The sequence below is a fragment of the Siniperca chuatsi genome, linkage group LG22 (assembly GCF_020085105.1).
Source record: "Siniperca chuatsi isolate FFG_IHB_CAS linkage group LG22, ASM2008510v1, whole genome shotgun sequence".
NCBI lineage: Eukaryota > Metazoa > Chordata > Actinopteri > Centrarchiformes > Sinipercidae > Siniperca > Siniperca chuatsi.
The window spans coordinates 19,610,459-19,634,718 of NC_058063.1; the positions used below are offsets into that span (position 1 = coordinate 19,610,459).

At 41.4% G+C, this 24,260-nt stretch overlaps 1 protein-coding gene across 5 annotated transcripts in view; it reads left to right on the forward strand.

Moving 5' to 3' along the window:
- The window catches only part of exoc6b (exocyst complex component 6B), a 108,389-nt gene that overhangs the window by 65,919 nt on the left and 18,210 nt on the right, over positions 1-24,260 (forward strand). For all 5 annotated transcript variants that reach the window (XM_044182909.1, XM_044182905.1, XM_044182906.1 and 2 more), the window contains 2 exons: positions 7,197-7,338; positions 11,699-11,772. In XM_044182909.1, the coding sequence (XP_044038844.1) occupies positions 7,197-7,338; positions 11,699-11,772 (216 nt within the window). The remainder of the gene's footprint in view (positions 1-7,196; positions 7,339-11,698; positions 11,773-24,260) is intronic.

Sequence of the window (24,260 nt, forward strand, 5' to 3'; positions counted from 1 at the left end):
TTAAACTTTATTAATATATCAAAATTGTTGACATTTAAGACTTTTATTTGAGTTATCCAGTTTTGACCAGAGAAGATGAGAGCATGTCTGGTGTTCACTGTCTTGCCGGTGAACACATTTATAGTCATGAAACTATAATGAAAGTCTGAAAAATAAGCCAATGAAAGAATGTATTTACCACTTGTTACACTAGACAAAAAGACATTTCCAACCCTGGTATCTGTCAGATCAAATGTGGTTTTAAGTCCTTGAAGTGAAGTTGCTTGCACTGGCTCTTTGTGTGTGTCAAGGTTACATTCAAAGGGAAAACACTCACAAAAATGCACCCGAAACCTAAGTCCAGACTTCATTTTTGTGGTGTTTCTTGAGTGACGTGAACAAATACCTGCCATAACGCAGCAATCTGTGATTGTTCCACAAGACTAAACCTGGATCCGCTCCCTTTACGGTGATTTGGAGGTTGACTATGTGAATTTAAGTCTCAAACACACAAGTAGATTCCCATTTTAAGTCGTTTTCCAAGTCATGATCAGAATAAACCCCTGTAACCCTCCAGATTCACACTAAAACTCATTTACTCTCATATTTTCTGTCACAGATGTAGTCGAAGCAGCATTAAACTCCTGGTGTTGCCCGTCCATATCATATTTTTTGCTGTGATCCCACCTCTTGACTTTTGGCTGCCCTAACTTGCTATTCATTTGACTGACAGGTTTCTGGATGGACAGAGAGCATATTATACACTGTGTCGAATCCCTTCCAGGAGTTGTGAATCAGTGCGTTATGGAGTTGTGAAGCAGTGACTTACCATGCTGCTGTGTTTCTAACTCAGCCTGCTTCTAGCATTATGAGGCTGAAGTTGAATTCAGCTGGGAGTGCTTCAAGACAAACTGTGTCCAAAATGGGAGGTGCATAGTTTGGTGGAGATGCACATCAGTCTGTTATTACACTGAGCACTTTCACATATGAGGTTCTGGTTGTTCTAACTAATTTGTCAATAGTCTTTTGAGTCTTTTTATTGGAAGTTCTTGATTAAATTTAGCGCAAAAGTGATCTAAGAAAGCCTCAGATGTGGAAAATCCCCCACAAAACACAAACACTCATTGTGTTTATTTGACATGTATTCAGTACCTGTGCTGCATCGGTTAGATCACCACAGCATTTGTAAATAACTTGTCATTGTCAATGGCGATTGCTAGTACAGCTAACTGAACAGGACTGCTGGAGTATTGTGTTTGACCACACACAGACAGATTAATTTACCCTGAAAATACAGTGTGTTTGAATATGAGACCACATCCCTTTTTTGACCATAAAAACATGTGCACATTCTTCTCTTGTTGTATTACATTAGCTGGGTTGGAACAAGATTGTCAGGATCAGTTGGAAGCTTCATTAAACTTGTTTAAAGCCCCTGAAAACTTGGTTTCAAATCTTAAAGCTGCACTAATTAATACTAACAATGGATCTGATGACTGTGTTTTGTGATGTTTTCAACAAAAAAGCCCTAAAACCCACTGTACACCCCCATCCTGGCACCAAACGGCAGACGGGCAACCTTAGCGACTAGCTAGTTAACAAGTGAACACAGCTAAAAGAGAATGAATACTGGACTAACATTACCAATGTGGCCAGAAACACGACTCCAATAATAACATAACATAATTAGGTATTATTTATTAGGAGGCTAATCTGCTTGCTAAATCCTGATTGGGGCACGGAAGTACATCAGTGACATCACCTTTCTCCAGAAGAGCCCCGCCCACTTCAAACCAGTGAGCGCACAGACGAAAACACAAATACAGAAATCTCTTATGAGAAATAACCAAAACTGTTGTGACTTTGGCAGAAACTTGTGTGTTCATGTAGAACCCCATTGCTAAAAGTAAGAAGCTGATTGAGAAAATATGTTTTCATGGCCTTTTAAAATGGAATGAATCAATTTCTGGCCACGAGGGCAGAAGACCCAACCGTAGACCTACAGCTCGGACCTATTGTTGCCTTACAAAATTGTCAAGGCAAATGTGTTAGCAAACAATTGCCTATTTACACATCCAGCGGACACAGAGCAACATTAGCATCCGATTGGAGTTAAATGCTCATGTCCACATAATAATAAGTCCAATATTCACACTTTTGTTTTTGCTCTGGTTTCTCTGCTGAGAAAAATCAGGGCTTTAGTTGCTTGATGTTCCACTTTCTTCATCAGCTAGTTGGTAACTTTGCCTGAACACTTCTGTAAATGTGCTGAAAAAACAAAACAATGAGATAAAAATGGTTAGAAGGCTTTGTAGAGCTATGAGAGACCACTTTCACATTGCACGTAGTAATTTTAATTCAATAATAATATGAAAAATACTGATTAATGATAATGTCTAAACTGTCAATTTTCAGCTCCTAAACGTTGAGACCGATGTATGTTTATTAGCATATTTTACTGTCATGCTCATCTGTCTGCATTCCGTTCATTACTCCTCCTTTTCCTTCCTCTTCCCTCATTCATTCCTATTTCTTGATTATTCACCACCCCTTCATCTAATCTGTCTCTGCCCGACCCCGCCAGTCTCGTCCCCGTCCTTTCCTCTCAACTCTTTACCTCCACCTCGCCCGTTCTTTTGTCTCTTGTCTATTTGTTCAGCCATTAGGAGCTGAGTAGCTTTTAATGAGCTCTTTGATGAACGTCTCTCATTAGCTGGAAGGAGGGATGGAGGGAGTGATGGGGTGGCAAGGTGGTTAGGAAAGATTTGGGAATAGATGGAGGCTGGCAGCATCACTTGATTCTGCGTCCTTCCTATCTGTCTGTCCTTCATTTCCTCTGGCCTTCTGTCCTTTTCGTCTTCATACCCTCTTCTTGTTTCCCTTCCTTCTTTACTTCACTGCTCCCTCCGTTCTCCTCTCATCTCTACTTCTTTTCCTTCCATCTATCTGTGCTGCTTCTATTATTGAATCCTTTCCTAATCTTTCCTTTGCTTTCATTTCCTTTCCCTTCCTTTCCTCACGTTTTTTTCTTTGCTTTTCTTGTCTTTCCTTAACTTTCCTCAATTATCGTTTCCTTTTCTTTCCTCCCTTTTACTTTCTTCACCTTTTACTTTTCTTTCCTGTCCTTTCCTCACCTTTCCTCAACCTTTTCTTGCCTTGCCTGTCCTTTCCTTTCTTCTCAATCCTCACTCCTCTTCCTCCCTCCCTCACTCCACTGTGCCTCAGGCTAATGGTTCCCAGTTGTCTGTATTGAACTCTGAGACAACGCCGTTTCTGTCAGACAGACCTACCTGTGTGTTTGTGTGTGTCAGTCAGCCCAGGTTCAGGACATGTAAATAGAATTAACTCATTTCACGCTTAATCTCACCCTATGATAACGGACCCTGGGGTTGTACGGAGTGTGTGTGTGTATGTGCATACAGAGTTCAGAGGCCAGCATCGTATTGGAGGATATCCGGCCAGTCGTAGGTGTGTGTATCTCGAACATATGTGCTCGCACGTGTGCGCCGTGTGTAATTTGATTTCCCTTTGAGGTGAGGGCTGCCTCTTGAATGACCTGCGCTCCAGACTCTTTCCTGAGGTGGACCTCGGTTCACTCACAACTACAATGGGATCTTTCTGCTGCTGTCGAGTTTGTTATATAAGATAAGATGAATTTTATGGATCTCTGAGGGGAAACCAGTTTATTACAACGGCAGCAAGTTGAGCTGCTGCCTTGAGAACAAACAGAGGAAATAATATTTAATTATGTCACTAAAATTAAAAATTACTCAATGAAATTGTTTCTTAATGAAAGCCAATCATTTTAACTGATGTTTCTTATAATGTTTTTTTTTTTTTTTTTATTGTTAAATTTCCTGGATGTATTCCTAGATGTATTCCAGGAACAGGAAAATTCAGAGTTTGACAATTTCTCAGAATTGTTACAAATGGACGTCACATGAATATTAATATATTGTACATCTTGTTTCATTCATTCATTTCTTTGCATCGGCTGGTGGTTTTCATCCCAACTGTACTGGGAACCAGACTGTTGCAGAAACACATTACCAAACCCGGACGGAAGAGCTTGTTAAAGTTAGAAGTTAAGAGTTATAAATATTCTTTTTTTTGTTACAAATTCATTATGAAAACACAATTTGGACCATCACCACCCTTGTCTATCATAAACAGGAGACAGGAGCATCTACATAGATTTACTGGACAAACTCACAAAAAACTATATAAAGGCCTACTCGCATCAGGAAGTGGCACAGTGAAATTACTTTGCGCATCTTCACAAAATAGGCAGTGCTGGAGACTTGGTGATGTAGTGATTACTCTCAAGGCTAGTTGGTGAACTACTGTACTCTTCTTTCTATTTTCTCTCTGCTGTGCCGTTTTTTCTCAGGATTGTGCTTTAAAAAAGCTGGTGAAGCTTGCTAGCTTCCTCATTGTTAGTTAACAAGCTTGTTATAGTCGCTTACAGGTCAATAGTTTAACACAGTTCATTCAAAAGACATATTTGTACCATTGTACATACTATCATTACTGTCTGCAAACCATTCCTCTTATGTGGAGCACTTTATACTGCAGCAGAGGAGGTTAAATAAAACTAGATGTTGCAACGCAGGTAATAAGCTAATACAATAGCTTCCTCCATTTTGGACTCTCCAGCTCTCTGTTCCCCGAAAGGTCAGCACTGCTATTGGTCAATGATGCCAATTCGTGTGTCAAAGTTCACCAAAGTTGAACTTGATGAGTTGACCTTTATAACTTTGCACCTGCGAGCAATTCCACCAGTTCCATTGGAATTAATTGATTTTGCTGCAATTTTTTTTTTCTGTTTTAAATGCTAGTGTGTGTGTAAAGCAGTTACTTTATCATTTTAATGGAAGAGTTATAAAAAAAATTCACCTCCACGGGAAGTAACATGGACAATAGATAAAGAAATACCATAATTTAACTTGAGAGTATAAATAATCACGTTTTCCCTCTTTTGAAGTTTAAATTGAATTTTAAGTGCTCTTTTATGCCAAAACCAAAACAGTTCAAGTAAAAGCACGCAGATCTGTGGGAAAGTCATGTTGATAATATAGTCACTGTGAACGATAGCGACATTTACAAACATAACCAAATAAGACACAGAAACAGTCACATATGTGCGATTTAGAGCTGTATAAACACACAGTGCAGTTATATGATTATAATCCATTCACACCAACACTTGAAGCTAAACATTAAGCACAATTACACAATTATATATGTGTTTGTCTGATTGTGTGTATATTTGCACATGGTGGGTGTATACATGCATGTCTAGTCTCATTCTGTGATTAATGAAGGTACCTAAATATGCAGGGCTGGAATGGAAGGTCTGGTGTTTGTTAATCACCTGAAGGTGTGTTTGTGTGAGTGTGTTTGTGTCAGCCAGACACATCAAAGCCGCGTCAGGATTAATTTGGGTAATCAGGCCCTGCAGTAGAACATGCACTTCCTTTCATACAGCGAAACACCAAGGAAAGAGGGTGCCCATCCGATAACCCCAATGAAGCGATTACCCCTACCCCCTACTCAAGAAAGTGCCGATTATTCGAAGAGATTGTACTATACGCTCGACATACAGAGGGCCAGAAATTAAAGGGGTTAAGATGATTTGTTTTCTTGTGATTGTCAAAAAGTTAATTTGTGATCTCAACAAAACATGTTGTCAAATCTGTGCTAATAGAGTTTAGGAAAAGGAAATGAAATAATAATGGAATGAAACTGAGTTAGTTCATGATTACGAGAAAACAAAAATGTTCTTGTTGTGGATTTCTAATTTCACCCTGTGCTTTCTTTTTTCTTTCCCCCCAGCACTTCTTAGTTTAACTTTTACAAGCTTTACCTCATTTTCAAGTTTTCCCCTTGACTTCTTTTCATCTTTGCTTCATTCTGTTGGAATGCAGACGTCGAGGTCAAGATCAAGGCCACGGCTGGTCACTGAGATTGCACACGTGTCTGCTCACAAACGCGCGCACACACACACACACACACACACACACACACACATACAGGGTACACTCACACACATACAGGGTACACTCACACACACATTCAATCAAACCCACACAAACACATGTTTTGGTTTCTGTATTAATGCATTGTCATGTACTTCCTCATCCGCTGCTTTTATTCTTATTATACTACTTCATCATTCTGACTGCACCTGAATGCTGCACACTTTATTAATGCTCACTCTGTGTGTGTGTGTGTGTGTGTGTGTGTGTGTGTGTGTGTGTGTGTGTGTGTGTGTGTGCACTAAAAAAAAAAATAAGCTGATTACCACTGTGTGCGTGCATCTATGAATGTTAGTAATTTGATTCAGCGTCATGCAGTCCATGAAAGGTTTTGCTATTCAAAATAATGGAAAATAATGTTCAGGTGCACAGGAAGTGATGCACTTCACATTTCTGGAAATAGAAGAAGAACCAGGCAGTTAGCATAGAAAATCAGAATCAGAAATACTTTATTGATCCCCGAGGGGAAACTCCAGCTCCACCCCCCACAATGTCACTGGCCTTACGGATCAGTTTGTTGAGCCTGTTAGCGTCCGTTAGCCTCAGCCTGCTGCCCCAGCATGCAACAGCATACAGGATAGCACTGGCGACCACAGACTGATAAAACATCTTCAGCATTGTCCGGCAGATGTCGAAGGACCTCAGCTTCCTCAGAAAATAGAGGCGGCTCTGGAGCTTGAGTGTTAGCCCAGTCCAGTTTATTGTCCATGTGTATTCCCAGGTACTTGTAATCCTAAAAGATGTCATGTAAAGAAACTGTCTCCCAGGAAGTCACAGTCCCATCCACACTGCTTGATTGACAGTCTGTGGGAAGTGCAGTGCAGAAACAAAATATGGAGACCACCCTTCTCTCTCTTTCAACAGACGTTAACATTGCCAAAGCAAGTGTGAAATGAAAACATACATACAAACAGAAGAAATGTGCTATTAAAGAATATACGGATAAGATAATAATAATATAATATAATAATTGTAGAATTACAAATAAGTGAAAACTATATGTATGTGTGTGTGTCTAGGTCACTCACTGTCCCTCAGGTTGTGGTTTGTTGATGCAGCAAGATCTGCCCTGTCTCCTGGGAGTATTTTTAATTTTGAGAGCTCATTTAGCTCTTTGAAATTTGAGATTACAGAGTTGAACTTGTTAAAGTAAATGTTCTTTAATTTCTTCCCCCCCAGGGTAAAGTGGCCCAGACGGCCTGCATGTCGGCCTGTAAACACATCTCCACCTCCCTGATGCAGCTCCTGCTCGACCCGGAGGTCAGACAGATCTCCGAGGGAGCTCTGCAACAGATCTACACCGACGTCAAGGAGTGCGAGAGTGAGTGTCGGCATTTAAGTTTTTAAATTAACATACTTGTCTTTAATATTAGCTTTTTCCCTTCCTTTGTCGTTTTTGTCAGCACCATCAGCATTTAATTTACTGTACCTTCACCAGTTTTCTTTTATTTTGTAGTTTCCATCCCTTCTCCTTCTTTAATTTGCCTACTTCTCCCTTCTTTCCTCACATATCATCCCAGCCACACACACACATTTACGCGCACACCCAAAAACATAGATGGAAAGTCAAAAACTGCCTGAATTGTGCATCTCCCCAACTATTTTTTATTTGTATGTATGTTATATATGGATCCATAATCAACAATATGGATTTATTTTGTTTGATGTCAGATGCCCCTTTCACTGTAAACACACAATGAAAAAAATGGAATTAAACAAGGACATTCATCAAGTGCTACTTTTAAAATAAACTTGACAAGTACCATGTGTGCAGTTTGCATTTTAAAGCACAGGGGGCACTATGGATCAACCAGTTACATAGTTAGGGGAGAGTATCTTTGATACCCTCGGTTCTCTGAAAATCTTTTTCTTCTCTTCTTCCATATTTTCTTCTTCTCTTTTCTCCTTTTTCTGCTGTCCGCCCCCAGTTCTTTGTCCTCCCTCTTTGCTTCTTTCTCACATCTTTTTGTCCTCTCTCCCTTCTTTCCTTCATCTCTTCTCCCCCTCTTCTCTCACCCTTTTCCCAATCTTGCATCCATCTTTTATCCTCCCTTCGTTCCATCATTTCATCCTTCTCTCCCCTTTCCATTCCTATCCTAGCTGCTCTTTCCTCTTCCTCCCTCCTCATCCATCCCTCTATTCCTTCCCCTCCCTCCCCCCTTGCCTTGTTTTCTCAGACTTAAAGATGCAGAGCACCTGCAGATAAAGGAGGGGGAGGAATGAGAGTGCGAGGAGTCGTTGGCTTTTTACATGATCAAGGTTCTTAGAGTCACAGTGCGGCTCACACAGTGTGTGTGTGTGTGTGTGTGTTTGTGATGTGATGTGTAGTGACATGCGTGCAGTGCTGTGGAGAGGTTAGGAGGTTACAGAGTTACTTATTCAGGGTAGACGGAGGGCTCAGATGAAGAAAAACTGGGAAGGATGGAGAGAGAGAAGGGGGGTGAAGATACAGTAGAAGGACGGATGAAATGGAAAAGAAGCAGAAGAGTTGAAGAATTTGACGTATATAAAGAATTCAAAAGGGGAAAGGGTGGAGAGACAGACAGAGAAGGAAACCACAAGACGGAGCAGGGAGGTGGGGTGGGAAAGAGGGATTAACTCTGAAGGGAAAAGAATGAATGAAAGATAGAAGGGAAAGCAGAGAGAGGTTAGCGAGGGAAAAAGGAACAAGGGATTAATGAAAAGGGGTGAAATGAAAAGTGCAAGGTGGATGGGAAAGAAGTGGGAGGATGGGATGGAGGGATTAAAATAAGGGGCTGTTAACTAAAACCTTTAAAAGATGAAAAGGGGGGAAATAAATAAGAGCAATGGATTAAATTTACCAGGGGTGAAATGAAAAATGGAATTTAAGAGGAGAGAGAGAATGCAGCGAAAAAGGGAATATTTGACAGAAGAAGAGGATCAACATTCAAAGAGCAATGGGTTCATGAACAAGTGTGATGTAAGCAAGAATGAAAAATGAAAGGACAGAGAGTATGACAGAGTAAAAAGGGTCACTGTGATAGAAGGAATGAACAAAAGAAAATGGGAATAATGAAAAGACGAGTAAATGTAAAGAAAGAAAAGGGTAACATGAAAAAGGGGTGTGCAAGAAAAAACAGAAAAGAGTCTGATTAAAGACTAGAGAGATGAAAAATTATCAAATGAACAAGAAGCAAAATACACTATTGTAGAGTGTTGAAGAAAGTGAACTGAGAAGGGATTAAATGAAAAAAAGAGGGCAGTATAGAAGGATAGAGCAGAAAGGGATGAAAGAGGTTGAGGAATAAGAGGGCAGAGAAAATGGGATTAAATGAAAGGTGTGAAATTTAAAAAAATGAAAAGCACAAGAAGAGTATACAAGAAAGGACAGAGAAGAGGGTGAAATACATGGATGAGAGGACGGATTAAAGGAAAATTAATGGTGTTTAAAAGAAGGGTGAAGTTAGAGAGCACAAGATCGAGGAATCAGAGATTAAAAGGAGGAATTTCAGAATTGTGACAGACTAAAAGAAAGGGAGGTACAGATGAAATGAATACGATCACTGGGGAATAAGTGAAAAAAGATGGAGAGGAAGAGGGCAGAGAAGGAGGCAAGAAAATCAGACGAGGAGGAAAGGATGAGAAACTGATACAAGTGAGTGCGCGGAAGGAGGTAACGTGATACAAGTAGATGTGTAAAAGGTGGTGAGAATGGAGAAAAGATGATTGGGAAAGAAGGAAATAGGCAAAGATGAAAAGACAACAAGTAGAGTGTGCATAAGTAACATGGTGGGGAAGCAGGGAGGGTACACAAATGATAATGAAGATGACACCTACGTGAAATATAAAAAACTGGACAGTTGTAATGAAAAAAGAGGTCAAGAGAATAATAAGAAAGCAAAAAATGGAGCAAGAAAATTGGATAAAGTAGGGACAAAATGGAAAAAGTGATGAAAGCGGAAGAAAAACTAGCTTGTGGGGAAAGATGAGCTAAACAAAAGAATGAGGTAGATAAATTAGAAGAAAGTGGAAAATAAGAGTGATAAAGGAAACAAATTAGGTAGAGTCCAAACAAGAACATTTGGAAATTTGAAGGAAATGAGAAAGAAGGGGAAGGGGGGGAAATGTTTTTTTTTTAAACAGAGATATGCAGAGATTGAAACGAATGCGATGTAAAAATGAACACCAAGATTGGAGCAGGAATGAGAGGGCCACAAAACATTGAGGTGGCATGGACAGTGACAATAGAGCAAGGAAAGCAATGAAAAAGGGGGAAAAAGAAGGAGACTGTCATCAGAAAAACTACAGCAGTGGTCTTTTGTTCAAAAACTTCAAACAAACCGTTTGTTTTCCTGTTAGGGGCCGTTTGTGGCCTTGCAAGTTACGTCTATTGACTCTTACAAGCAAAGGTGGAAGTAGCATGATGTTATTAGTGCTACAAAACCTCTTAAGGAGGAGTTTAGGGTGGATGGTGGATGTTAGCATCCTGTTTCCTACCAACAGTCCAAGTTGTTTTTGAGCCGAAACTTAACCAAACCTGGGACAGATCAGACGCTGCTCATATGGATCATTTTTGTAAAGGCCAAACGACCTATTTTGTCATTAAGGTCGGTAGAAAGTTGTTAAAATGAAGACAGAGAGAGACAAAGAAAAGAGATGGGTAGACGGGAAAAAGAAGGTAAAGAAAAAAACAGTGAAGTAAAAGTTAGCAGGTAAAATACGGAGGTTTGCTCTGGAGAACAAGATAAAAGGTTAGTTTAGCTGATAGCTTCACAGTTCATGAGCACGGCCCTGTGTGTGTGTGTGTGTGTGTGTGTGTGTGTGTGTGTCTCATGGGGGTCACTGAAGATGGCAGGCGTGTAATCAGTGCTGTGGTGTGTATGGCCTTGTGTTTCTGTGTGTGTGTGTGTGTGTGTCCTGAGGTGAAAGAGATTAGCTACAGGCTCTCTCTCTCTCTCTCTCTCTCTCTCTCTCTCTCTCTCTCTCTCTCTCTCTCTCTCCCTCTCCCTCCCTCCGCGGCACTCCTCTTTTCTCGTTCCTTCGCTCAGAATACCAGTCAGCTTGTTTACGGGGGCCAACTGACGCCAAGACCCTAGCTCACACTCCGCACGACCCCGACACACACACACACACTCACTCACACACACATACACAGGCGTCACCCTGGGTTCAAAATCCAACAGTCCTCAACTGTTCTCAAACATGCAGGCGAAGCCCTGTACAAACAACAAATAATGCGCGCTCACACACACACACACACACACACACACATACTCGATAAGCCTACCAACTGTCACACACACTCTGATATATACACACTCACTCACTCACTCACTCGCACACCATCACACACTTACATCCAGCAAGACAAATACTAGAAAATCTCCATCGTCCACATTCAACATGACCAACATTTAAACGCACTACAAGACCTTTGCTCTGTCATACCCACAAACACACACAAGCATGCACACACTCTCTTTTTCAACAAGACCCAGCGACATGACTCTAACACCCTGCCTTCCCCTCCCCTTCCCTTCCCCTTCTCCCTCCCCCTCCTCCCCAGGCTGTCATTTGTCTGCCAATCTATCCCGATGCATAGCGAATCCGACCAGGTCTTTTATTATTCCGTTTTTCACCCTCTTTTTTTTTTTCCTCCTCCTCCTCTCTCCCTCTCTCCGGGGGTGGACTGGGGGGGGCGGGTTTGTATTTTCCCACAGGTTTTGCCAGAGCCGGCCCGGTCGCAGGCTTCCAGGGTGACACGTTGCTTCTGGCCTTCAGTGACTTGAGACAAGTAGGTCTTTGTCTCCCTCGTGGTCCTCTCTCCTTCGTTTTCTCTTTCTGTTTTTTTTTTCTCTCCACTATCTTTTTTCTACCCCCCACACCCCCACCTCCTTCCTTTTCATCCTTCCTCCCATCCTCCCTCACACCCCCCCAACTCCTCCTCCTCCAATGCTTTCTCCTCCTCGTCTTCCGCCTTCATTTGGTTTTCTGATTTTTGTTTTTATGTACCCTCTACTTTTTTATTCTACAAGTCCTTCTCATCCTTGTTTGCCAACTTCCATCCCTCTTTTTTTATCTCTTCTGTCAGTCACGTCTGCTTTCTTTTCTATATTTTTCACCATCCACCAAACCATCTCTGCTGTTGTCTTTTCTCGTCAAATTCTTCAGTTGTTTTTCCACTGTCTTTGCAGATTAACACTATGCACCCAAATTATTTTTAAAAAAATGTCCCTTTGGAAATTGTATGTTAATCTACCAGCTTCAAAGCTTGAAGCTACACAGCTACAAAGAAAGTTAACAAACAATATAAATAATGCATCAGTGTTTGATTTTATCTCAATACAAGGCAGCCATGTAAGATGAAAATACCTGAAAATAATGCTGTTTTAAAATGAGCAAAATTCTGTTTTAAAAGAGGAAATATCTGATCAAAGAATCAGGAAGCAAGACTAAGAATCAATGTCAACTTTTGGTATTTGACAGTTTTCAATATTCTGTGCTGCAGGCACAAGTATGTAGGTTCCATACCCAGCTTTAAATATCATACCCGTTTCTCCTTGAGCAGAGGTCAAAGTTCTTTCCATTTGTCCAGAAAAACATGTCCTTTCCTTTTGCTGTTGTGAAAGTTCTCAAGTTCCTATTGCATGAGGTAAGCATAGCAGTGACTCAAATCCGTAACAATTCTATGAAGTATACACTATTTACTAATTTGCAGAGTATTCAGCTTGTTGCACTCAGCATACAAGAAATTAATCCTTAACTGTTTTGTACAAATAGGAAATGAAACAAGAACACAGTCTGACTTTAAAATACTACTGCCAGTGTAAAAGTTGGAGACTTGAGAAAGAGAAAAGGGGAAATTAAAATTAAAATTTTTTCTTAAAGCTGTCCATAAACCCAAACGGTAAAGAAACCTAAAAGATACACACAAAACAGAGGTCATGACAAACTAATATAAGATTTACTGTATTTAGGGGAAGCTTCTTATCTGCAAAAGTTTGGTGTGGAAGGTCAGACCGATCAAATCAAATGGCTGTAGATCTGTCTATTGGAAAATGTTTCAGACTAGTAATACCTAAGAGTTATACCAGAATGATTTCCATACACCGTGAAGTCCAATATGATGGACAACTAGAAAAGATTTTTCATACCTGTATGATGATATTGTTAACGGACCTTAGCGTGCTATTTTTTAATTTCATCTAGTTTGTGGGTGGATTTGAACAAATCCTCACACTGGTTTAAGGCCGCTTCTACTTGACACGTGTCCCTTTGAAGTGTAAACCAAACTGCCTCCTCGTGGAATGATATTTGTTGTTACATAATCTGTGGTTTTCAGTGTTGAAGTCCAGCATCATCACCATCACAAGCACTCCTTTCCTTGAGGTATGATGACTTGTGATTGATTCAAACGATATGATCAAGCTGAAAGACGCTAATAGAGCATCGATCCTACTGAACCTACTGCCGACAAGGTCACACTCTGTCACTAAATTACTGGAACAATAACACTGCTTTGTTGTTGGGTTTTATGGCTTGAGAATGAGAATTTTAACTTCAGCAGCTGAAATATCTTGTGAAGCACTTGTCAGATTGTCCTCCACCACTGAACAGGTGAAAATCCAGTTCAGGACCACTTTACCAGTTTCCCCGGGGGCCGACCTGGGTCCTCAGACCCGATATTGAGAAACAGTTGCGTGCAGGAAGTGACCCGGCTGTGTGCTAGGGCGTCTTGTTTCGGATCCTGGGAAAAACAGAGCAGAACCAGTCAGAGGAGGGACAGAACTGGATGGCTCCGCTGTGTTCTGGAGAATACAGGATGTTGGGCGGAGTGTGTGTGTGTGTGTGCGCGTGCGCGCATTTTAGTGTGCTGAATTTCGACGTTACTAAAAAACTGTTTGGCAGGGAAGTGCGTACGTGCATGAAAGCGCGTGTGAGCGAACTTGTGTTTGCCATCGTCGTTTTCAACTGTATTCTTTCGAGAGAGACTTTGGTGTGTGTTAGTGTGTCTGTCATCGTCGTTGAATGTGTGAAACGGGGCGGAGAGCCCAAGCGAAAGTTTGTGTGGCTTTCTGGCTGCAGTGGGTGTGTGTGTTTGTCATCGTTGCTGTGAAAGTGGGTAGAAAGTGTGTGTGTGTGTGCCCTTGTGTGTGAAACTGAGCGTAGAGTGTGTGTGTGTGTGTGTGTGTGTGTGTGTGTGTCCGTTTGTGTGTCATCACAGTGAATGTGTGTAACAGGGCGGAGAGCGAGTTGAAGTTTGTGTGTCTGCTACCCGTCTTAGATGTGTGTCTGTGTGTGTTTGTCGTAGTTGTTGTTGAGTGTGTGAAAGTGGGTGGAAAGTGTGTGTCTCTATTTTTGTGTGTGTGTGTGACAGCGGATGACGGATGGGCCGGCAGGACGGAGCAGGGGACGATGAATGAGGTGACAGACAGAGACGGATAGCCCTTTATCCCTCCGTCACAATCCCTCTTTCTCTCTCCCTCTCTTCTCTTTCTCCGCCTGTCGGGATGATGCAGTGCCTCTTGTTCTCTCGCTCGGAGGAGGAGAAGGAAGGGGGGAAGATGGGGAGAAGGAGAAAAGAAAAAATTGCATTCATCCGGCATCGATGTTTACTTCAACTCCCCCTCCTCCTCCTCTCTCTTCCACTCTTTCCCCTTTTCCCTCCTTTTGGTCCCACTGCCTGCTTCATCCTTCTCTTCATTCGTTTCCATCCTCTCTTTTCTTGCCTCTCATTTTCCTTCCCTCCATCTCCTCGTCTTTCCTCGCCTTCCTCCCCCCCCCTCCTTTTGCTGATCAGAATCAGTTGACTCCATAGCTTCTTTTGGAGTCATTCAGCTCCTTCACTCTTTATTTCTTTCTCTGTCGGCCTCTCTTCCATTGTTTTTTGTAACCATTCTTATCATATCAAAAGAAGCGCATTCCTCCCACCCCCATACGCGCTTTCATACGTAATTTCTGTGTGTACACATCTGCCTTGAGCGCATCTTTTTGGGTTTTTGAGATCCACATTCTTTCAGGTAAATTTTTCATGTTTGCGTGTTGACATGTGCGCTTTCATATGTGATCATATGCGCGCATTGATGCTTTGGAGTGTGTGTGTGTGTGTGTGACGTGGTGGTGAATGGTCGATAAATCACGCTGACAGGGCCGTTTGTTGTGTGGTCGGGTCCCGGTGTTCTGGAAGGTTTCCGGGGTCCTGGGACAGGGCCGAGACAGGAGTTCCCCCAGGACACACACACACACACTCTTAGATACTTAGATGGACACACACAGCGCACACAGAGTGAGATGAAAACATGGTTTGTCTCTGAGCAGTTTGAAAAATGCAGAAAAAATTTACAAAATACACTATCGAGATCCGGGTATTGTGGTCTTTTCACCATGTTTGTGCTGTTTTCAGGCTCATTGTTGCACTTCATACTGTATCATAAATTTTTTTTAAGGACTATATCATTAAGGTTAGGTATTGTTGGAAAAATTCCGAAACTAGCGGTAAGTTAGTACCTGAGTTTCAATACCGATACTAGAGCGATATCTTTTTTCGATCCCTGAATATAAACATGTTTTTCGACAACCCATTTTTGTGATAAACATCTCAAATGTATGAGTGTTTGATTTTATCTCAATACAAGGCAGCCGTGTAAAATTCGGAAAATAATGCTGTTTAAAATGAGAAAAATTCTGATTTAAAAGAGGAAATATCTGAGCAAAGAATCAGGAAGCAAGACTAAGAATCAATGTCAACTTTTGGTATTTGACAGTTTTCAATATTCTGTGCTGCAGGCACAAGTATGTAGGTTCCATACCCAGCTTTAAATATCATACCCGTTTCTCCTTGAGCAGAGGTCAAAGTTCTTTCCAGAAAAACATGTCCTTTCCTTGCTTTTGCTGATGTGAAAGTTCTCAAGTTCCTATTGCATGAGGTAAGCATAGCAGTGACTCAAATCCGTAACAATTCTATGAAGTATACACTATTTACTAATCTGCAGAGTATTCAGCTTGTTGCACTCAGCATACAAGAAATTAATCCTTAACTGTTTTGTACAAATAGGAAATGAAACAAGAACACAGTTTGACTTGACTAAAATGCTACTGCCAGTGTAAAAGTTGGAGACTTGAGAAAGAGAAAAGGGAAAATTAAAAGTTTTTCCAAACATTTTAATACTTTTTTTTTTCTTAAAGCTGTCCTACAATTGTCAACCATCAAGACCACTCAACCAAATCTAGTCTTCATACTGACATTTTTGAGTATACGTAATTTTGTAACTTTCCTGTGTGAAAGGACTACAGACTCCAAACTTGGTTATATCCAATTGGCCCAAATATAAGACAATATGTTTTAGTCTGGAAATTATATCTGAAATCTGTTGGAAATGGCGGGGTTGTCTTATAAACAACATTGTCTAATTTTCAGTCCAATACGGTGAGTAATATGTATTATGGAACTGGCACACAGGCCACATGTTCAGGCTTTGAGCAAAACAATCAACCGAAGTCGATCCATTGCCGGAGATACTGTGCAGAGTGAACAAACTTTGTTTGTTTTGTAAGAAAATGTTTGGCAATTTCTTGCATCCCGAAAAGCATAAAATGGAGATGCAGTTGGTTCCAGATTTAAACCTTTACAAGTTGTATCAGAATCACTCCAGGCATAAACATAGCAGAAATCAGTGCTTTGAAACTCGCCGTGTCCTGTGTCCAATATCATGGAATCAAAACCTCTTTCAGAACAGTCTGAATCCACAGTCAGTCTATTCAGTTTGGACTCCCAACATGAGAGAGCTGCTTGGGGTCATAATTTTTTAATTTCACTCCAAATAATTTTGTAATCTTTACCTGCAAGTATGGCAGGAAGTTTAGTGTTTAGAATGTCCATCACAGTGTCCCAGAGCCCAAGTTAACATCTTCAAATTACTTTGTTTTATCTGACCAACAGTTCAAAACCCAAATATATTCGGTTTACAATATAAAAATATAAAAAGGAAAATTTGCCACATTTGAGAATGTGGAATAAGAGAACATGTGGTATTTTTCCTTCATTAAAGACTTAAGCAACATTGTTGAATCATTTTCTGCTAATGGATCATTTCAGCGCTGGGCTAAAGACATACTGTATCTTTGCTAAATGTATCAACAGAAGCACTGAAAACTGTTCTAATTAACTTTAAAGTTGAGTTTTACTGATGTGAGGTACCTGCAGGATGCATACAGGTCAACATGCTATCAACATCTACCTCTCTAGGTTTAACTGAATGGACCTTTTTAAATATAACATACATGGCCCAGGATTAATTTAACCTGTTCTAACGCTGCACTTTCTACTAGTTCTTCCCATTTCGGTCCCAGACTCAAAAGCAGCAACTCATGGCCCAGATTTTTCACTTTTATGACAAACTGTTTCAAACTGTCGAGAAAAAGGGCTGATTCGCTGTAACAAGCTTATCTGAGCTGTCAGCAGCTTTCTCCTGTTCTCTGCGATTGCTAAATAATTTGGTGAGCGTAGGAGGCTGATTGTATTAGCGTGTGTGTGTGTGTGCACGCACTCCCCAGCCTGCCCTTCTCCACAGATCCTATCAATCCTCCTATATTTAGAACATTCAGAAGTCTGTGGTTACTTCAAACCTTTGGCTGGCCCTTGTGTGTGTCGGTGTGTGTGTGTGTTGCGGTGTGGCTTCCCCCCAGAAAAACGTTTGCAACAGTAGAGTTCCACTCATCCCCTTCTCTACTCGTTCATACGCCAGGCAAGCATTCTTCCACCTTCAGCCCAGTCGTTGGTGTGTGTGTGTGTGTGTGTGTGTGTTTGTCTGTGTCTTTTGTCATTGATTGGTCCTGGGTTCATTCCTTTGGTTGACCACAGTCAGTCAAATTCCATCCATTCATCATGTCATCTCTTTTCCCCTCCACCCCCTTCTCTTTTTCTTATGTGTTTTTATTTTCTCAAAGTCTCGACTTTGTTGAACTTTAACTCTTTTGATTCTTTCTTTTCTGTCACCTTCAATTCTCTTCTCGACATTTTCCCCCGATATTTATGTTTCTCTCTCCTCTCCTCATCTCTTGTCCTCCTCTCTTCTCTCTTTTCTCCTCTCTCCATCTCTCCTCTCCTCAATTTCCTTCTCTCCTGTCCTCTCCTCTGTTTGTTTCCCAGATTCAGTTAATTATTTTTTTTTGTTTCTCGCTAGGCCTTACTTAGCATGTCTTTCACTTTCTACTACTTCTTCCTCTTTTTTTCTCGTTCTCCCTTTTAATTCCTTTAAATTTTCTTATTTTCCCATTCTGTATCTCACTTTCTTTTCCTACGTTAATCTACCTCTTCATCTCCCATTCACTCACTTTTGCCTGTCCTACACTAACTGGATTTCATTGGCCAAACTACTCAGTTTCCTTTGTAGCGCACACACAAGACACACACGTTTGCTTTCCGAACTGACGTTTGTGTGTGTCCCAACCATTACCTCACGAGGCTTCCCTCTCCCTCTCCAAAAGCAACATGTCACAGCATGACAACTGCTCCCCTTATTCTGACTCTGTGTGTGTGTATAGATTGACCGGCGTAGCCACTAGCGATTATCCAGTGACAGGATAGCAGATTCTCCTCCTCTGCTTGTGTGTGTGTGTGTGTGTGTGTGTGTGTGTGTGTGTGTGTGGAGGTAATAGACAGGCTAAGGGATGAGATGAGGCCCAGTGGGAGAGGAAACCTCCATCTCACCTCCTCGTAACCCAGACTAACGAGGCAGCGAGAAGGAGGGACAGGAGAGAGGAAAGATGGTTGGGGAAAAAAAGAGAAGGAAAGGTAGAAGATGGAGAAGGTATGGGGCCATATTTTAGGGAAAACAGAGTAAATGTATCAATGCGTATGAAATATCCATCTTAATGATTTTTCCGTACATTATATTTTTTGACTTTCTTTGCACTTTTAGGAACACGAGTGAGTTTGAGTATTAAAGAAAGGAGGAGAGAGCCACACACTCATAACTCCAATGCAGTCTTTTCAGTTTTAATTCTATGAATCAACATTTGGCAAATACATCATTCTTTACAATAAAAGCCTCTAATCATCCTAGTGACATACAGTAGGACATGTTTAAAAGCAATTAGCTCACATATGCCAATCAACATGTACATAGACACAGACCCCATTTACATTCGGATAAAATCCAAATGTGATATAATACACTTTCATTTACACTTAGCCACATATATGTGTCCGTTGGTCACATCACAAATCTTGATTACAATCTGACTTGGTTTTCCCGGGTTACATGCAAGGCCCTACTCCAGCCCAGAGGGTGTTGGGTAATGGCTTAAAATCATCAAAAAAGGATAGCTTCTTCAATTTAGCAGATTATTTACAACAATGACAATTTAGTAGCTAGCTAACAATTACCCAGAAACGAAAAGAAACCCATGGGTGACTCCATGGATGGAATAAGAGTGAAACAACAGTTATCATTTTCAAAGGCTCTCACTCACGCCACTGTGTCACCCAGATCATTCAGCAGTTACAGTGATCAGGGATCAGACAAACAAAACAGCGCTATATGCCGTCTGTATGACCACAGCCAATACGTGTTGAAATTGCTGATGTTGCTTTCCCCCCCCCCCCGTTTCACTTGGAATTGACAGAGAACGAACGGCTAGTTTCATTGTAATTTCTGTGTCACTTCAGCTGTTGTTGTCACAGGGGACAGTAGTGGCTACTTCTACAGACCTCCTTGGGTGGATCGGATAGCTAAGTGTAAATGGGGTCAAAGAGTTCATAAAGAGGGCCTTCGTAGCCAAGAAAACCCCTAGTATCCATACAATGGGTAAAAAGGTAAGAAGCAAATAGATTAAAAGTCGTAAAGTAGAAAACCATCTGCTGACATTCAAACTGAGCAACAAGTGTACAAAAGTGTATAAATATGCATTTGAGTTACAGTTCAGTATCAAAGCAGTTTTTCATTGTCTGTGGTCATGTAAGAAAACCCTTCCCCCTTTGGAAAAAAATCTACTTCTCTCTGATAACAGTTGAATTTGTTCAGATTGAGTGATATTGACGTAATAAAACATGATACCTTTGACTCAATACCTAAATAGTGTGACAAGTTAACCCAAAAAAGGGTGACATTTTTCCTTGTATAAAATATTTTATCAAATTGGGCACTGGATGATATGTGCAACATATAACATTCAAAATGACCAAAATCGTAGATGCCCGTACTGTTGATTTCACTCAGCTAGTAAAGCCAGATAAGTTCAGAAATGCTCAACTGTGCCGTGGCATTTACAAAATAAGCCAACTGAAGATACAGATATGAGGGAACGTTTCCTCCTTCAGAACAAGCCGTTTGCTCTTTTTTTATTCTTATACAGTATGAAAAACAACTTGTACAGAGCGAGGTCATCCATCACCATAGCGGGAAACCTTCACTTGATTCTGTCAGAGTTTGTTTGTTACTTCATTGTTCCCGACTTGAGTGCACATGCTACTTAACGCGCCTTGCTTCCTTTCAGTTTCCCACTGAGAGAAATGATACTCCTCCAGGAAATAATCCCTCAAAACCATATTGTCTCACGAACTTCATTGTTTTTGTCCACATTTCTTTATTTAGCAGTTGACTTAAAGTTAGCATTGACGATATCACATTTGCAATATATTCCTGTAATTCTCCTCAGTCTTGCATACCTGCCAACGTTTTGTTTCTGGATGAATGGAGCTTAATTTCGCTTTGCTAAGCCTGTTGTATCTTCGCATAATTTATTTCCCGAGGTTTGATCCAGAGTTTGTCTTTAGCCAAGTTGACCTGAAATCTACACCCATACGTGGAGGGATGTGGAAATGTAAAGGGAGGGGAGAGGGAGATCAGAAAGCGAAAGCATGGGGAAATACAGAAGAAGTCTCAAGTTTTCACAACTCTTTTCAGAGAACAGGAGTCATGTAGGGGAGGAAAATGTAAGGAGAAGAGAAAGAGAAAACTGAAGGATTAGGAGAAGGGTAGACAGAGGTGAGAATGAGGACAGGAAGAGATAGACGAGGTCAGAGAGATGGAAGGAGACAGAAAAATCTGCTATCGTCGCATTCTTAGGACTGTGCTAACACTGGGCCAACTGCAGTGTGTTGGTGTGTTTGTTAGACTGTGTGTGTGTGTGTGTGTGTGTGTGTGTGTGTGTGTGTGTGTGTATGACAGGTTCAAGAAAGGGACTGCTGACAAGATGTGGATGAACTGTACGCATGTGTGTCAGGGTTGAATGGCAGCCAGCGCACACACTCGACCACGTCAGCAACAGGTTGACCTTTCAACTCCTCGCCAGACTCAGACAGATGGGGAAAGAGGACAGGAGGACTGTGGAGATGAACAGAAAGCAGATAAATGTAGGAGAAGAAAGAAAGAGAGAGATGGGCGAAGTGCGAAATCTGAACAGAGAGACGTACCTTAGGGAGAAGGGAGAAAGTTATTACGAAAGACTAGAATGAATCTAAAGGAAGATGACAGGAAGAGATGGAAATCAACAAGAGAGAGCGCTCTGTCCAGATTCTGAACTCGCAGAGAGAGAGAAAACAAGACATGAATGCGGGAAAATGTTGACGGAGCGGGGCAAAAAGCGAGGGATAGGAAGTGAAAGAGTGCAGTCAGGTGAAAGTGATACGGCGGGTGAAACGGACATACAGGGTGGTCTCTCTCTCCCTCCGTCTCTCTACCTCTCTCCCCCTCTCTCTCCTCAGGAGGCTGACACTTCCCTTCATCCATTTGACCGCTCACAGAAGGGGGGATGAATAGAGGGGTGAAAGAGCGGGATGAGCGGAGAAGAAAGAGGGCGAAGGGAGGATGAGCAGCAGACGGACATCTAAATGCTCGCCCGCCGATCTATTGGAAGAGCGGGAGAGAGAGAGACACACAAACAGTAGTTGGACACACACATAAACATGGATGCAAAAGTTTTAGTCCGCGCAAAACGCAGCAACACATTTGCTTTTAGTGGACACTCATGCGCACACAACTTTCGGGCGTAGAAACACAAAACTGCTCTAAAACTTTGCTTTTGTCCTTCATCCACAAACACACTCATAGAAATGTTGGGGCATGAAGCGTCATGGTGGCCGAGCAGTCTGAGAGACGCACCATGTAACTATGCAACCGTGACGTCCTGGGTTCAAATCTGGCCAAGGACTCTTACTGTGTCCCATCCGCCTATCTCTCTCTCCTTATGTGCTTTCCACAGTTTATCTGATAAAGTTCAAACTCTATGTTCATTGTAAAATATTAAACGCTGTAGTTAACTCCTGCATGATGTAGCGAATCATCTAGCTTAAATTTAAGGTCCTTCAGAATCGTGTGTTCTGATCTATGGTGTACTGGATAATACCGTGGTGTGTTCATGAAGTTATGCTTTATTTTTCCTTAATAGTGAACGAAAATGATAGAAACAATGTATTTCAGTGCTACACATGGCAGTGTTTTCATATACTTCATGACAGCACAGTATGTGCACATAAACACGTTCAAATCTGTTTTCTGTCTCCATACCCACAAAAGATGTTGCTGTTCCTGCTGCAAGGAGCACAGCTCAGAAAATCTTCTGCTCATAAAACCCTGAGAGAAAAAATGGGGGGGATGAAAATGCTGGTGATTCCCTTTCTTCAAAGCAGCTTAAATTGATATTTTTATAATCACAATGTATCAAATGACATGATGTGACAATGTGAAAGGGGAAACTTGTGATGAACCTACAGAGAATGAGCACCCAAATGCAGCTCCCCTCGGCTTTACAGAGCTTTAAAGTGAGTTTCGGCTCATTGTTTAGTCGGTCCACAACTCTACTGTTTTGGTTCACTCTCACCGCTCTCATAAGGTTGTTTTCAGATGCAGCAGGCAGCTGTTCTCAGAGAAACAGCTCTAAAAACCCACTGTGCTCTACCTGCTCAGCAGTAAACAGCAGACAGACACAGTTAGAGACCAGCTGGTGAACATAGCGGAGCATTAGGAAGCTACAGAGCCAGATGTTTCCCTCAGGAGTTGGTAGAGACAAAAACAGAGCTAAAAGAGTGATTATTGGACTTACATTCATCAGGTGGTCAGAAACACAACTCCAAATGACTGATAATGTTGCTCTGTGACTGCTGGATGTATAAATAAGCAGTTTGCTAACAAGTTTGCATTATCAACTTTGAAGATGATGACATGTCAATGTTGTGCTCACAACTTGTTTCAGCTGCCCACAAGTGGCCGAAAAATCTGTTATTTCAGGTTCAAGAATATCTTTGAATAATGAATAGTTTAACTACATAACGTGCATAAATGCCTTGCAAAAGGTATTTTTAAAATCCAATTTGTATTGTTTTTGCTTTATTTATTTTTTTATCCAATCTTCCCGTTTTTCTGTAATCCTACATTGATAGAGAGGAAAGGAAATAGCAATAGAAAGAAAGGTTGACCTCCACTAGAATCCGTGCACTATCCTTTCTTTTCGATCTTTTTTCTTTTTCTTGTTTTAGAGTAATTCTTATAAATTGTACTGACTGCCTCTCCTATATTCTCGTCTAGCTGTCCTTTTCCTCTACTTTCTCTCAATTTCTACTTCTTCCTCTTCCCCTTAAAGTGCAATTACTAGGCGTCATGGCGGCTGATGTAAAACAGGGTTTACACACAACAACTCAAAACGGGTCAGTGGGAAAAGTATTGGTGCCAGGGAGGGGTGAGAACCACCGTCAGAACCCCAAAAACACCCTTATCTCATCACATGCGCACACACACACACACACACACACACACACACACACACACACACTCTCTCTTCCACAAATAATGTTGTCTCACACACATCACATGCACATTTTCCTCTTCACTCACACACACACACACACACACACACACACGAAAGCTGACTACACACACATGCACAGCAGGGTCTAAGTGTAATAAAGCGGTCAATGATCCTGCTGCACATGTGCGCGTCCATATCTCTGCAGATTTATGGGTTAAAGTTATTATTTGTGTGGGAGAGGTCAGTGTGTGTGCGTTTGTGTGTGTTTCTCGGCCCCTGTCTCAACTTCCTGTCCTGTCTGTGGTCAGCCTTATCGGCGTGACAACAGGTCAGGCAGTGGTCACAGCAACAGAGCTATTCAGCGACCTGATTGGACAGGGTGGGGAGCGGCAGTCTGCTTCTTCCGACCAATGGTCAAGTAGTGGTCAGGAATGTGCTGGGGGGGGGGGTTTAAACTCACTCTAAGATGCACACACACATAAATTGAACTCTGGCGCACATTAATAAATATCTTTGACTCATGTAATCACAGATATA